Genomic DNA, 11,864 nt, shown 5'->3' with positions numbered 1-11,864 from the left:
TGCATGTTGGGATGGCGTGAGGCCTAGTACACTGTGGCTTCATGGGAGGCCCAGTGCATGCTGGGATGGCGTGAGGCCTAGTACACCATGGGGCAACAGGAGGCCCAATGCACGTTGGGCCGCCTCCCGCCCCGGTGCATGCTGGGATGCCACCCGCCCCGGTGCATGCTGGGATGGCATGAGCCCCGGTGCATGTTGGGATGGCGTGAGGCCTAGTACACTGTGGGGCAACAGGAGGCCCAAGGCACGTTGGGCCGCCTCCTGCCCCGGTGCATGCTGGGATGCCGCCCGCCCCAGTGCATGCTGGGATGCCGCCCGCCCCGGTGCATGCTGGGATGCCACCCGCCCCGGTGTATGTTGGGATGGTGTGAGGCCTAGTACGCTGTGGGGCAACAGGAGGCCCAACGCACGTTGAGCCGCCTCCTGCCCCGGTGCATGCTGGGATGCCGCCCGCCCCGGTGCATCGCGGGCTGACGCCCGCCCCGGTGCCTGCTGGGAACGGCGGCAGTGGGCGGGATCTACACGGTGCTGCAGACGAAGGCGCGAGTGACGGCGGACGAGTGGGGGGAGAGCTACGTCCTGGTGGGCCCCTACGTGGAGAGCAGCGTCCGCACCCAGGTGGAGCTGCTGGAGCCGCCCCAGCCCGCCCTGCGCCGCACCCTGGCCGCCATGAACGCCCAAGGGTGCAAGGTGGGCACCCGCCATCCGGGTGGGGCACCCGTGGGGGTGGGGGGACCCAGAGAGTGGGGGGACCCAGAGGGTGGTGGGGATTGGGGGGGGACCTGGGAGTTTGGAGGGATCCGGGGGATGGGGGGCACCCACCGTGAGCACCCAGGGGTGCAAGGGGGGCACCCAGGGACCCTGGTGTCCGGGTGGGGCACCCATGGGGGTGGGGGGGACCCAGAGAGTGGGGGGACCCAGAGGAGGGTGGGGATTGGGGGGGGGGGGGGGGGACCTGGGGGTTTGGAGGGATCCGGGGGATGGGGGGCACCCCACAGCGCCGTGAGCACCCAGGGGTGCAAGGTGGGCACCCAGGGACCCCCCAGGCGTCCGGGCGGGCCAGGCCTCCGGGGCGCGGCCGAGGGGCCCGGGCGCCCTCCCCCACCGCGCACGTGGGGGTTATTTTTAGCCCCACCCCCGCCCCCCAGCTCACGTTACCCTCCCCCGCGCGGGAAAGGTCGGCGAAGGTCACGGCTTCCCCTCCCCCCCCCCCGTCACCCAAAAAAAAAAAAGGGGGGGGGCCAAGGGCGCGTGGCGGGGGATGGGTCACGCGCTAGGGCATTTTTGGGGAAATTTAGGGCAATTTGGGGGGGGATTGAGGTCTTTTGGGGGGAAATTTAGGGCGTTTGGGGGGAAATTCCGGTCATTTTGAGGAAATTTTGGCATTTTGGGGGGTATTTGGGTCATTTTGGGGGACATTTAAGGGATTTTGAGGGGATATTTAGGGCATTTTGGGGATATTTAGGGCATTTTGGGGATATTTAGGTTATTTTGGTGGATATTTAGGGCGTTTTGGGGGACGTTTAGATCATTTTGGGGGACGTTTAGGTCATTTTGAGGAAATTTTGGCATTTTGGGTATTTGGGTCATTTTGGGCGACATTTAAGGGATTTGGGGGGAAATTTAGGGCATTTGGGGGGAAATTTAGGTCATTTTAGGGATATTTAGGTTATTTTGGGGATATTTAGGGCATTTTTGGGGACATTTACACCATTTTTGGGGAAATTCCGGTCATTTTGAGGAAATTTTGGCATTTTGGGGGGTATTTGGGTCATTTTGGGCGACATTTAAGGGATTTGGGGGGAAATTTAGGGCCTTTTGGGGAAAATTTAGGGCATTTTGGGGATATTTAGGTTATTTTGGGGGATATTTAGGGCATTTGGGGGGACATTCAGACCATTTTTGGGGAAATTCAGGTCATTTTGAGAAAATTTTGGCATTTTGGGGGGTATTTGGGTCATTTTGGGGGACATTTAAGGGATTTGGGGGGAAATTTAGGGCCTTTTGGGGATATTTAGGGCATTTTGGGGGATATTTAGGGCATTTTGGGGGACATTCAGACCATTTTTGGGGAAATTCAGGTCATTTTGAGAAAATTTTGGCATTTTGGGGGGTATTTGGGTCATTTTGGGGGACATTTAAGGGATTTGGGGGGAAATTTAGGACATTTGGGGGAAAATTTAGGTCATTTTGGGGATATTTAGGGCATTTTGGGGATATTTAGATCATTTTGGGGATATTTAGGGCATTGTAAGGGATATTTAAGGCATTTTGGGGGAAAGTTAGGGCATTTTGGGGGACATGTAGGGCATTTTGGGGGACATTTAGGGCATATTTGGGGAAATTTAGGTATTTTGGGGGATATTTTGGCATTTTGGGGGACATTTAGACCATTTGGGGGAAAATTTAGGGCATTTTGGGGTGTATTTACGGCATTTTTGGGGACATTTAGGGCATTGGGGGGACATTTAGGCCATTTTTGGGGAAATTTGGGGCATTTTGGGGGATATTTAGGGCATTTGTGGGGATATTTAGGTTATTTTGAGGGACATTTAGACCATTTTGGGGAAAATTTAGGTCGTTTGGGGAGTATTTAGGTTATTTTGGGGAAAATTCAGGGCATTTTGGGGGACATTTAGGTCGTTTGGGGAAAATTTTGGCATTTTGGGAGACATTTAGGGCATTTTGGGGGGTATTTAGATTATTTTTGGGGATATTTAGAGCGTTTTGGGGGTGATTTGGGTCATTTTGGGGGATATTTAGGGCTTGTTTGGGAAAATTCAGGTTATTTTGAGGGATATTTGGGGTATTTGGGGGGACATTTAGACCATTTTGGGGGAAATTGAGGTCATTTGGGGGGACATTTAGATAATTTTGGGGAAAATTTCGGTCTTTTTGGGGATATTTAGAGCATTTTAGGAGATATTTAGATAATTTTGGGGGATATTAAGGACATTTTAAGGGATATTCAGAGCATTCACTCAATTTGAGGACATTTAACCCATTTTTGGGGACGTTTAACCCCTTTTGGGGGGGACATTAACCCATTTTGGGGACATTTAACCCATTTTTGGGGACGTTTAACCCCTTTTGGGGAGCCATTCACCCAATTTGAGGACATATAACCCATTTTTGGGGACGTTTTACCCCCTTTGGGAGCACATTAACCCAGTTGGGGACATTTAACCCATTTTTGGGGATATTTAATCCTTTTTGGGGGGACATTAACCCAATTTGGGGGCATTTAACCCATTTTTGGGGACGTTTTACCCCTTTTGAGGGGGACATTAACTCATTTGGGGGCCATTTAACTCGCTCTGGGGGACGTTTAACCCATTTTGGGGGGACATTCACCCAATTCGGGGCCATTTAACCCATTTTTGGGATATTTAATCGTTTTTGGGGGGACATTAACCCAATTTGGGGACATTTAACCCATTTTTGGGGACGTTTTATCCCTTTTGGGGGACATTAACCCGTTTTGGGGCCATTTAACCCATTTTTGGGGACATTTAATCCTTTTTGGGGGAACATTAACCCATTTTGGGGCCATTTAACTCGCTCTGGGGGACATTTAACCCATTTTGGGGGCACATTAGACTGTTGTGGGGTGACATTAAGCCATTTTGGGGGCACATTAACCCCTTTTGGGGGACATTTAACCCATTTTTGGGGACGTTTTACTCCTTTTGGGGGCACATTAACCCATTTTGGGGCCATTTAACTCGTTCTGGGGGACGTTTAACCCATTTTGGGGGACATTCACCCAATTTGGGGCCATTTAACCCATTTTTGGGGATGTTTTATCCCTTTTGGGGGGACATTAACCCGTTTGGGGGCCATTTAACTCGCTTTGGGGGACGTTTAAGCCATTTTGGGGGCACATTAGACTGTTGTGGGGTGACATTAACCCATTTTGGGGGCACATTAACCCGTTTTTGGGGACGTTTAACCCCTTTTAGGGGCACATTAACCCATTTTGGGGACATTTAACTCACTCTGGGGGATGTTTAACCCCTTTTGGGGGCACATTAACCCAATTTGGGGCCATTTAACCCATTTTTGGGGACATTTAATCCTTTTTGGGGGGACATTAACCCATTTTGGGGCCATTTAACTCGCTCTGGGGGACGTTTAAGCCATTTTGGGGGCACATTAGACTGTTGTGGGGTGACATTAACCCATTTTGGGGGCACATTAACCCGTTTTTGGGGACATTTAACCCGTTTTGGGGGCCATTTAACCCATTTTTGGGGACGTTTAACCCCTTTTAGGGGCACATTAACCCATTTTGGGGACATTTAACTCACTCTGGGGGATGTTTAACCCCTTTTGGGGGCACATTAACCCAATTTGGGGCCATTTAACCCATTTTTGGGGACCTTTAACCCCTTTTGGGGGCACATTAACCCAATTTGGGGCCCTTTAACCCATTTTTGGGGACCTTTAACCCCTTTTGGGGGCACATTAACCCATTTTGGGGACGTTTAACTCATTCTGGGGGACGTTTAACTCATTTTGGAGAGGCATTAACCCAATTTGGGGACATTTAACTCGCTCTGGGGGCACATTAACCCATTTTGGGGGCACATTAACCCATTTGGAGAGCACATTAACCCGGTTTTGAGAACGTTTAACCCATTTTTGGGGACGTTTAACCCATTTTGGGGGCACATTAACCCGGTTTTGGGGACATTTAACGCATTTTTGGGGACGTTTAACCCGTTTGGAGGTGTACGTGCCTGGGGGTACCCCCTTTGGGGAGCCATTTTCGGGCGTTTGGGGGTGCCGAGGGGTTTGGCGTGCCCCGTTTTGGGCTGCGGGCTGATGGAGGGAAGTCTTGCCGGGGCGTTTGAAGGTGCTGAAGATTTTGAGGGGGGGGGGGTGCCTGTTTTTTGGGGTGCAGGTGCACTTTGGGCGCTGGCTGATCGAGGGGAGCCCGGCTGTGGTGCTGCTGGATGTGGGGGCCACGGCCTGGAGCCTGGAGCGCTGGAAGGGGGAGCTGTGGGAGAGCTGCGCCATCGGCGTCCCCTGGTACGACCGGGAGGCCAACGACGCCGTCCTCTTCGGCTTCCTCGTCGCCTGGTTCCTCGGGGAGGTGAGTTTTGGGGGTCCCCGGGGGGTTTTGGGGGTCCCCAGGGGGCTCTTGGGGGAGTCTTGGGGCCCCTGAGGGGTTTTGGGGGTCCCCTGGTACCTCCTCTTGGGCTTCCTCGTCGCCTGGTTCCTCGGGGAGGTGAGTTTTGGGGGTCCCCGGGGGGTTTTGGGGGTCCCCGGGGGGTTTTGGGGGTCCACAGGGGGTTTTGGGGGTCCCCAGAGGGGTTTTGGGGGAGTTTTGGGGCCCCTGAGGGGTTTTGGGGGTCCCCTGGTACCTCCTCTTCGGCTTCCTCGTCGCCTGGTTCCTCGGGGAGGTGAGTTTTGGGGGTCTCCGGGGGGTTTTGGGGGTCCCCGGGGGGTTTTGGGGGTCCACAGGGGGTTTTGGGGGTCCCCAGAGGGGTTTTGGGGGAGTTTTGGGGCCCCTGAGGGGTTTTGGGGGTCTTCTGGTACCTCGTTTTTGGCTTCCTTGTCACCTGGTTCCTTGGGGAGGTGAGTTTTGGGGGTCCCCGGGGGGTTTTGGGGGTCCCCAGGGGGTTCTGGGGGTCCACAGGGGGTTTTGAGGGTCCCCAGGGGGGTCTTGGGGGAGTTTTGGGGCCCCTGAGGGGTTTTGGGGGTCTTCTGGTACCTCGTTTTTGGCTTCCTTGTCACCTGGTTCCTTGGGGAGGTGAGTTTTGGGGGTCCCCGGGGGGTTTTGGGGGTCCCCAGGGGGTTCTGGGGGTCCACAGGGGGTTTTGAGGGTCCCCAGGGGGCTCTTGGGGGAGTTTTGGGGCCCCTGAGGGGTTTTGGGGGTCCCCTGGTACCTCCTCTTGGGCTTCCTCGTTGCCTGGTTCCTCGGGGAGGTGAGTTCTGGGGGTCCCTAGAGAGTTCTGGGGGTCCCCAGGGGGTTTTGGGGGTCCCCAAGGGGGTCTTGGGGGAGTTTTGGGGCCCCTGAGGGGTTTTGGGGGTCCCCAGGAGGGGGGGTGGGGGTCCTTGGGGGGCTCTTGGGGGTCCCTGGGGGAGTTTGAGGGGAGTCCTGAGGGGGTTTTGGGGGACCCCGGAGGAGTCAGAGTCCCTGAGGGGATTTGCGGGTCCCCAGGAGGGGGGTCGGGGGTCCCTGGGGGGGGTCGGGGGTCCCCAGGGGGGTTGGGGGTCCCTGGGGGGGGCTGTGGTTCCTTGGGGGGCTCTTGGGGATCCCTGGGGGAGTTTGAGGGGGGCCCTGAGGGGGTTTTGGGGGACCCCGGGGGGGGTCAGAGTCCCTGAAGAGGGTTGGGGGTCCCCAGGAGGGGGGTCGGGGGTCCCTGGGGGGAAGTTGGGGGTCCCCAGGGGGGTTGGGGGTCCCTGGGGGGGGTTGTGGTTCCTTGGGGGACTCTTGGGGGTCCCTGGGGGAGTTTGAGGGGGGCCCTGAGGGGGTTTTGGGGGACCCCGGGGGGGGTCAGAGTCCCTGAAGAGGGTTGGGGGTCCCTGGGGGGGGTCGGGGGTCCCCAGGGGGGTTGGGAGTCCGTGGGGGGGGGTTGGGGTTTCTTGGGGGGCTCTTGGGGATCCCTGGGGGAGTTTAAGGGGGGCCCTGAGGGGGTTTTGGGGGACCCCGGGGGGGGGATCAGAGTCCCTGAAGAGAGTTGGGGGTCCCCAGGAGGGGGGTTGGGGTCCCTGGGGGGAAGTTGGGGGTCCCCAGGGGGGTTGGGGGTCCCTGGGGGGGGTTGTGGTTCCTTGGGGGGCTCTTGGGGATCCCTGGGGGAGTTTGAGGGGGGCCCTGAGGGGGTTTTGGGGGACCCCGGGGGGGGGTCAGAGTCCCTGAGGGGATTTGCGGGTCCCCAGGAGGGGGGTCGGGGGTCCCTGGGGGGAAGTTAGGGGTCCCCAGGGGGGTTGGGGGTCCCTGGGGGGGGTTGTGGTTCCTTGGGGGGCTCTTGGGGATCCCTGGGGGAGTTTGAGGGGGGCCCTGAGGGGGTTTTGGGGGACCCCGGGGGGGGTCAGAGTCCCCAAAGGGGGTCGGGATCCCCATGGAGGGGTGGGCAGCCCCATGGCGGGGGGGGGGGGGGGGTCTTAAGAGGGGACCCAGGGTTCTGGGTGCCCCTGGGAGGGGGGTGGGGGGTGGTGGGTGACAGGGGGGGGGTGACAGGGGGTGGTGGGTGACAGGAGGGGGTGACGGTGACGCTGTTGGGGGGGGGGGTGGCAGTTTGCGGCGCAGAGCGAGGAGCGTCCCTTCATCGTGGGCCACTTCCACGAGTGGCTGGCGGGGCTGGGGCTGGTGCTGAGCCGGGCGCGGCGGCTGCCGGTGGCCACCATCTTCACCACCCACGCCACCCTGCTGGGCCGCTACCTCTGCGCCGGCAGCGTCGACTTCTACAACAACCTGCACAGCGTGAGTGGGGGCGGGGGGGGACACGGGGGGGGGGGGGGGGGGGGGGACACGAGTGGGGGGAGATGGGGGGGAGGGGGGAACTAAGGGAGGGGGGAACTAAGGGAGGGGGGATTTGGGGTGGGGGGGACTTGGGGAGGGGTGGACCGAGGGGGAGCTGAGTGGGAGGGGGGAACTAAGGGAGGGAGGAACTAAGGGAGGGGGGGATTTGGGGTGGGGGGGACTTGGGGAGGGGTGGACCGAGGGGGAACCCAGTGGGAGGGGGGAACTAAGGGAGGGGGGATCTGGGGTGGGGGGAACCTGAAGAGGGGTGGACCGAGGGGGAACCCAGGGAGAGGGGGACTGGGGGGGGAACTAAGGGAGGGGGGAATTGGGGGGGGGGGGACGACTTGGGGAGGGGGGGACCGGGGGGGAAACCCAGTGAGAGGGGGACTGGGGGGGGAACTAAGGGAGGGGGGAACTAAAGGAGGGGGGATCTGGGGTGGGGGGAACCTGAAGAGGAGTGGACCGAGGGGGAACCCAGGGAGAGGGGGACTGGGGGGGAACTAAGGGAGGGGGGAACTAAGGAAGGGGGGATTTGGGGGGGGGGGGGGACTTGGGGAGGGGTGGACCGAGGGGGAACCCAGGGAGAGGGGGACTGGGGGGGGGATATGGGGGGGAACCTCAGGTGGGGGGAACTAAGGGAAGGGGGGCCTGGGGTGGGGGGAACCCAAGGAGAAGGGGATTGGGGGGAGATTTGGGGGGGGAACTAAGGGAGGGGGGAACTAAGGGAGGGGGGGCCGGGGGGGGGGGGGGGGACGCAGGGAAGGGGGGATTGAGGTGGGGGGAACCCAGGGAGAGGGGATCTGGGGCTGGGGGGGACATAGAGAGGGACGGACCTGGGGCCTAGGGGTATGGGTGGGGCGCCCCGGTGTATGCTGGGAGGCGGGAGGGGTCAAGGGCCACGCTGGTGCATTGTGGGATTCTGGGGGTCACTGGTGCATTGTGGGACCGTGGGGTTGACCGTGGTGCATTGTGGGATGCTGGGGGTCACCTTAGTGCCCTGTAGGCCATTGGGGGGGGGGGGGGGGGGTCAGGGTTGCCCCAGTGCATGCTGGGAAGCTGGGGGTCAGGGGCCGCCCCGGTGCATCGTGGGATGCTGAGGGTGCCCCGGTGCATCGTGGGATGCTGGGGGTCATCTTAGTGCCCTGTAGGCCATTGGGGGGGGGGGGGGTGTCAGGGTTGCCCCAGTGCATGCTGGGAAGCTGGGGGTCAGGGGCCACCCCGGTGCATTGTGGGATGCTGAGGGTGCCCCGGTGCATTGTGGGATGCTGGGGGTGCCCTGATGCATTGTGGGATGCTGGGGGTCATCTTAGTGCACTGCAGACCATTGGGGGGGGGGGGGTCAGGGTGGCCCCAGTGCATGCTGGGAAGCTGGGGGTCAGGGGCCGCCCCGGTGCATCGTGGGATGCTGAGGGTGCCCCGGTGCATTGTGGGATGCTGGGGGTCATCGTAGTGCCCTGTAGGGCCCTGGAGGTGTCAGGGTTGCCCCAGTGCATGCTGGGAAGCTGGGGGTCAGGGGCCGCCCCAGTGCATTATGGGATGCTGAGGGTGCCCCGGTGCATTGTGGGATGCTGGGGGTGCCCTGGTGCATTGTGGGATGCTGGAGGTCACCTCAGTGCCCTGTAGGCCATTGGGGGGGGGGTGTCAGGGTTATCCCAGTGCATGCTGGGAAGCTGGGGGTCAGGGGCTGCCCCGGTGCATTATGGGATGCTGAGGGTGCCCCGGTGCATTGTGGGATGCTGGGGTACCGTGATGCATTGTGGGATGCTGGGGGTCATCTTAGTGCCCTGTAGGCCATTGAGGGGGGGGGTGTCAGGCTTATCCCAGTGCATGCTGGGAAGCTGGGGGTCAGGGGCCGCCCCAGTGCATTATGGGATGCTGGGGTGCCCTGATGCATCGTGGGATGCTGGGGGTCATCTTAGTGCCCTGTAGGCCATTGGGGGGGGGGGGGGGGTCAGGGTTGCCCCAGTGCATGCTGGGAAGCTGGGGGTCAGGGGCCACCCCGGTGCATTATGGGATGCTGGGGGTGCCCTGATGCATTGTGGGATGCTGGGGGTCATCTTAGTGCCCTGTAGGCCATTGGGGGGGGGGTGTCAGGGTTGCCCCAGTGCATGCTGGGAAGCTGGGGGTCAGGGGCCACCCCGGTGCATTGTGGGATGCTGAGGGTGCCCCGGTGCATTGTGGGATGCTGGGGGTCATCTTAGTGCCCTGTAGGGCCCTGGGAGTGTCAGGGTTGCCCCAGTGCATGCTGGGAAGCTGGGGGTCAGGGGCTGCCCCAGTGCATTATGGGATGCTGAGGGTGCCCTGGTGCATTGTGGGATGCTGGGGTGCCCTGATGCATTGTGGGATGCTGGGGATCATTTTAGTGTCCTGTAGGCCATTGGGGGGGGGGGTCTCAGGGTTATCCCAGTGCATGCTGGGAAGCTGGGGGTCAGGGGCTGCCCCGGTGCATTGTGGGATGCTGAGGGTGCCCCGGTGCATCGTGGGATGCTGGGGGTCACCTCAGTGCCCTGTAGGGCCCTGGGGGTGTCAGGGTTGCCCCAGTGCATGCTGGGAAGCTGGGGGTCAGGGGCCGCCCCAGTGCATTATGGGATGCTGAGGGTGCCCCGGTGCATCGTGGGATGCTGGGGGTCATCTTAGTGCCCTGTAGGCCATTGGGGGGGGGGGGGGGGTCAGGGTTGCCCCAGTGCATGCTGGGAAGCTGGGGGTCAGGGGCCGCCCCGGTGCATTATGGGATGCTGAGGGTGCCCCGGTGCATTGTGGGGCGCAGTTCGACGTGGACAAGGAGGCCGGGGAGCGGCAGATCTACCACCGGTACTGCCTGGAGCGGGCGGCCGCCCACTGCGCCCACGTCCTCACCACCGTCTCCCACGTCACCGCCGCCGAGGCCGAGCACCTCCTCAAGCGCAAGCCCGGTGGGCGCCCCACGACCCCCCCCCAAATCCCCCCCCCCCCCCCCCCCCAGGGGACGGGGGGGACCCCAAAAAACCCCAACAGGCCCTGGGGGGGGGGACCCCAGCACCCTGGGGGGGACCCCGGGGTGGCCGTAGGGATCCCTGTGGCCATTCATGGACCCCAGCAGCTCTGTGGGGGTGCCGCCATGGGGACCCCAATATTCTCAGGGGGACCCCAACGCCCTGAGGGGGACCCCAACAGCCCCGGGGGACCCCAACAGCCCGGGGGGGGACCCCAGCACCCTGGGGGGGACCCTGGGGTGGCCGTAGGGATCCCTGCCGCCATTCAGGGACCTCAGCAGCTCTGTTGGGGTGCTGCCATGGGGACCCCAACATCCCCAGGGGGACCCCAACAGCCCCGGGGGACCCCAACAGCCCTGGGGGGGGGGACCCCAGCACCCTGGGGGGGGACCCCGGGGTGGCCGTAGGGATCCCTGCCGCCATTCAGGGACCCCAGCAGCTCTGTGGGGGTGCCGCCATGGGGGACCCCCAATATTCTCAGGGGACCCCAATATTCTCAGGGGGACCCCAACGCCCTGAGGGGGACCCCAACAGCCCCGGGGGACCCCAACAGCCCCGGGGGGGGGGACCCCAGCACCCTGGGGGGGACCCCGGGGTGGCCGTAGGGATCCCTGCAGCCATTCAGGGACCCCAACGCCTCCATGGGGGTGCTGCCATGGGGACCCCAACATTCCTAGCGGGACCCCAACACCCTGAGGGGGACCCCAACAGCCCCGGGGGACCCCAACAGCCCGGGGGGAGACCCCAGCACCCTGGGGGGGACCCCGGGGTGGCCGTAGGGATCCCTGCGGCCATTCAGGGACCCCAACATTTCTAGGGGGACCCCAACATCGTTGGAGGGACCCCAGCACCCTCCTGGGGACCCCGACATCCCCACAGGGACCCCAATGGGGGGAGCCGGGCACCCTCAGGGGGACCCCAAGACCCTCAGGGGAACCCCAACGTTCCCAGGGAGACCCCAACATCCCCACAGGGACCCTGGTACCCCAATGGGGGGACCCCAACACACCCAGGGGGACCCCCACATCCCGAGGGGACCCCAACAACTCCATGAGGGGACCCCAGCATCCTTGGGGGGACCCCGACATTCCCACAGGAACCCCGGCACCCCAATGGGGGGGACCCCAACACCCTCAGGGGGACCCCAACAGCCCCAGGGGGACCCTGACATCCCCGGGGGGGGACCCCAGCACTTTCACGGGGACCCCCAACGTCCCCACAGGGACTCCAAGGGAAACACCAAGACCCCCACAGGGACCCCCAAGACCCCCAGGGGGGCCCCCGACATCTCCAAGGGGACCCCAGCACATTCAGGGGGGACCCCAAGATCCCACAGGAACCCCGACACCCCCATGGGGACCCCCACGGGGGGGGCTCAACCCACCCATGGGAGATTTATTGCACCCACAGGGACCCCA

General features: G+C 61.8%; 1 protein-coding gene across 1 annotated transcript in view; it reads left to right on the top strand.

The window, feature by feature from the left end:
* Positions 1-474: 474 nt before the first annotated feature.
* Positions 475-11,864, top strand: part of LOC142403352 (glycogen [starch] synthase, muscle-like) — a gene marked incomplete at its 5' end in the record, with an annotated part of 37,203 nt that continues 25,813 nt past the window's right edge. Inside the window, 4 exon segments of the mRNA XM_075489588.1 lie at positions 475-690; positions 4,907-5,098; positions 7,247-7,432; positions 10,242-10,386. Of these exon segments, the coding sequence (XP_075345703.1) occupies positions 475-690; positions 4,907-5,098; positions 7,247-7,432; positions 10,242-10,386 (739 nt within the window).

Source organism: Mycteria americana, unplaced genomic scaffold (genome assembly GCF_035582795.1).
Source record: "Mycteria americana isolate JAX WOST 10 ecotype Jacksonville Zoo and Gardens unplaced genomic scaffold, USCA_MyAme_1.0 Scaffold_208, whole genome shotgun sequence".
NCBI lineage: Eukaryota > Metazoa > Chordata > Aves > Ciconiiformes > Ciconiidae > Mycteria > Mycteria americana.
The sequence above is the reverse complement of the archived record's forward strand: the minus strand, read 5'-3'. Positions and strand labels throughout refer to the sequence as shown.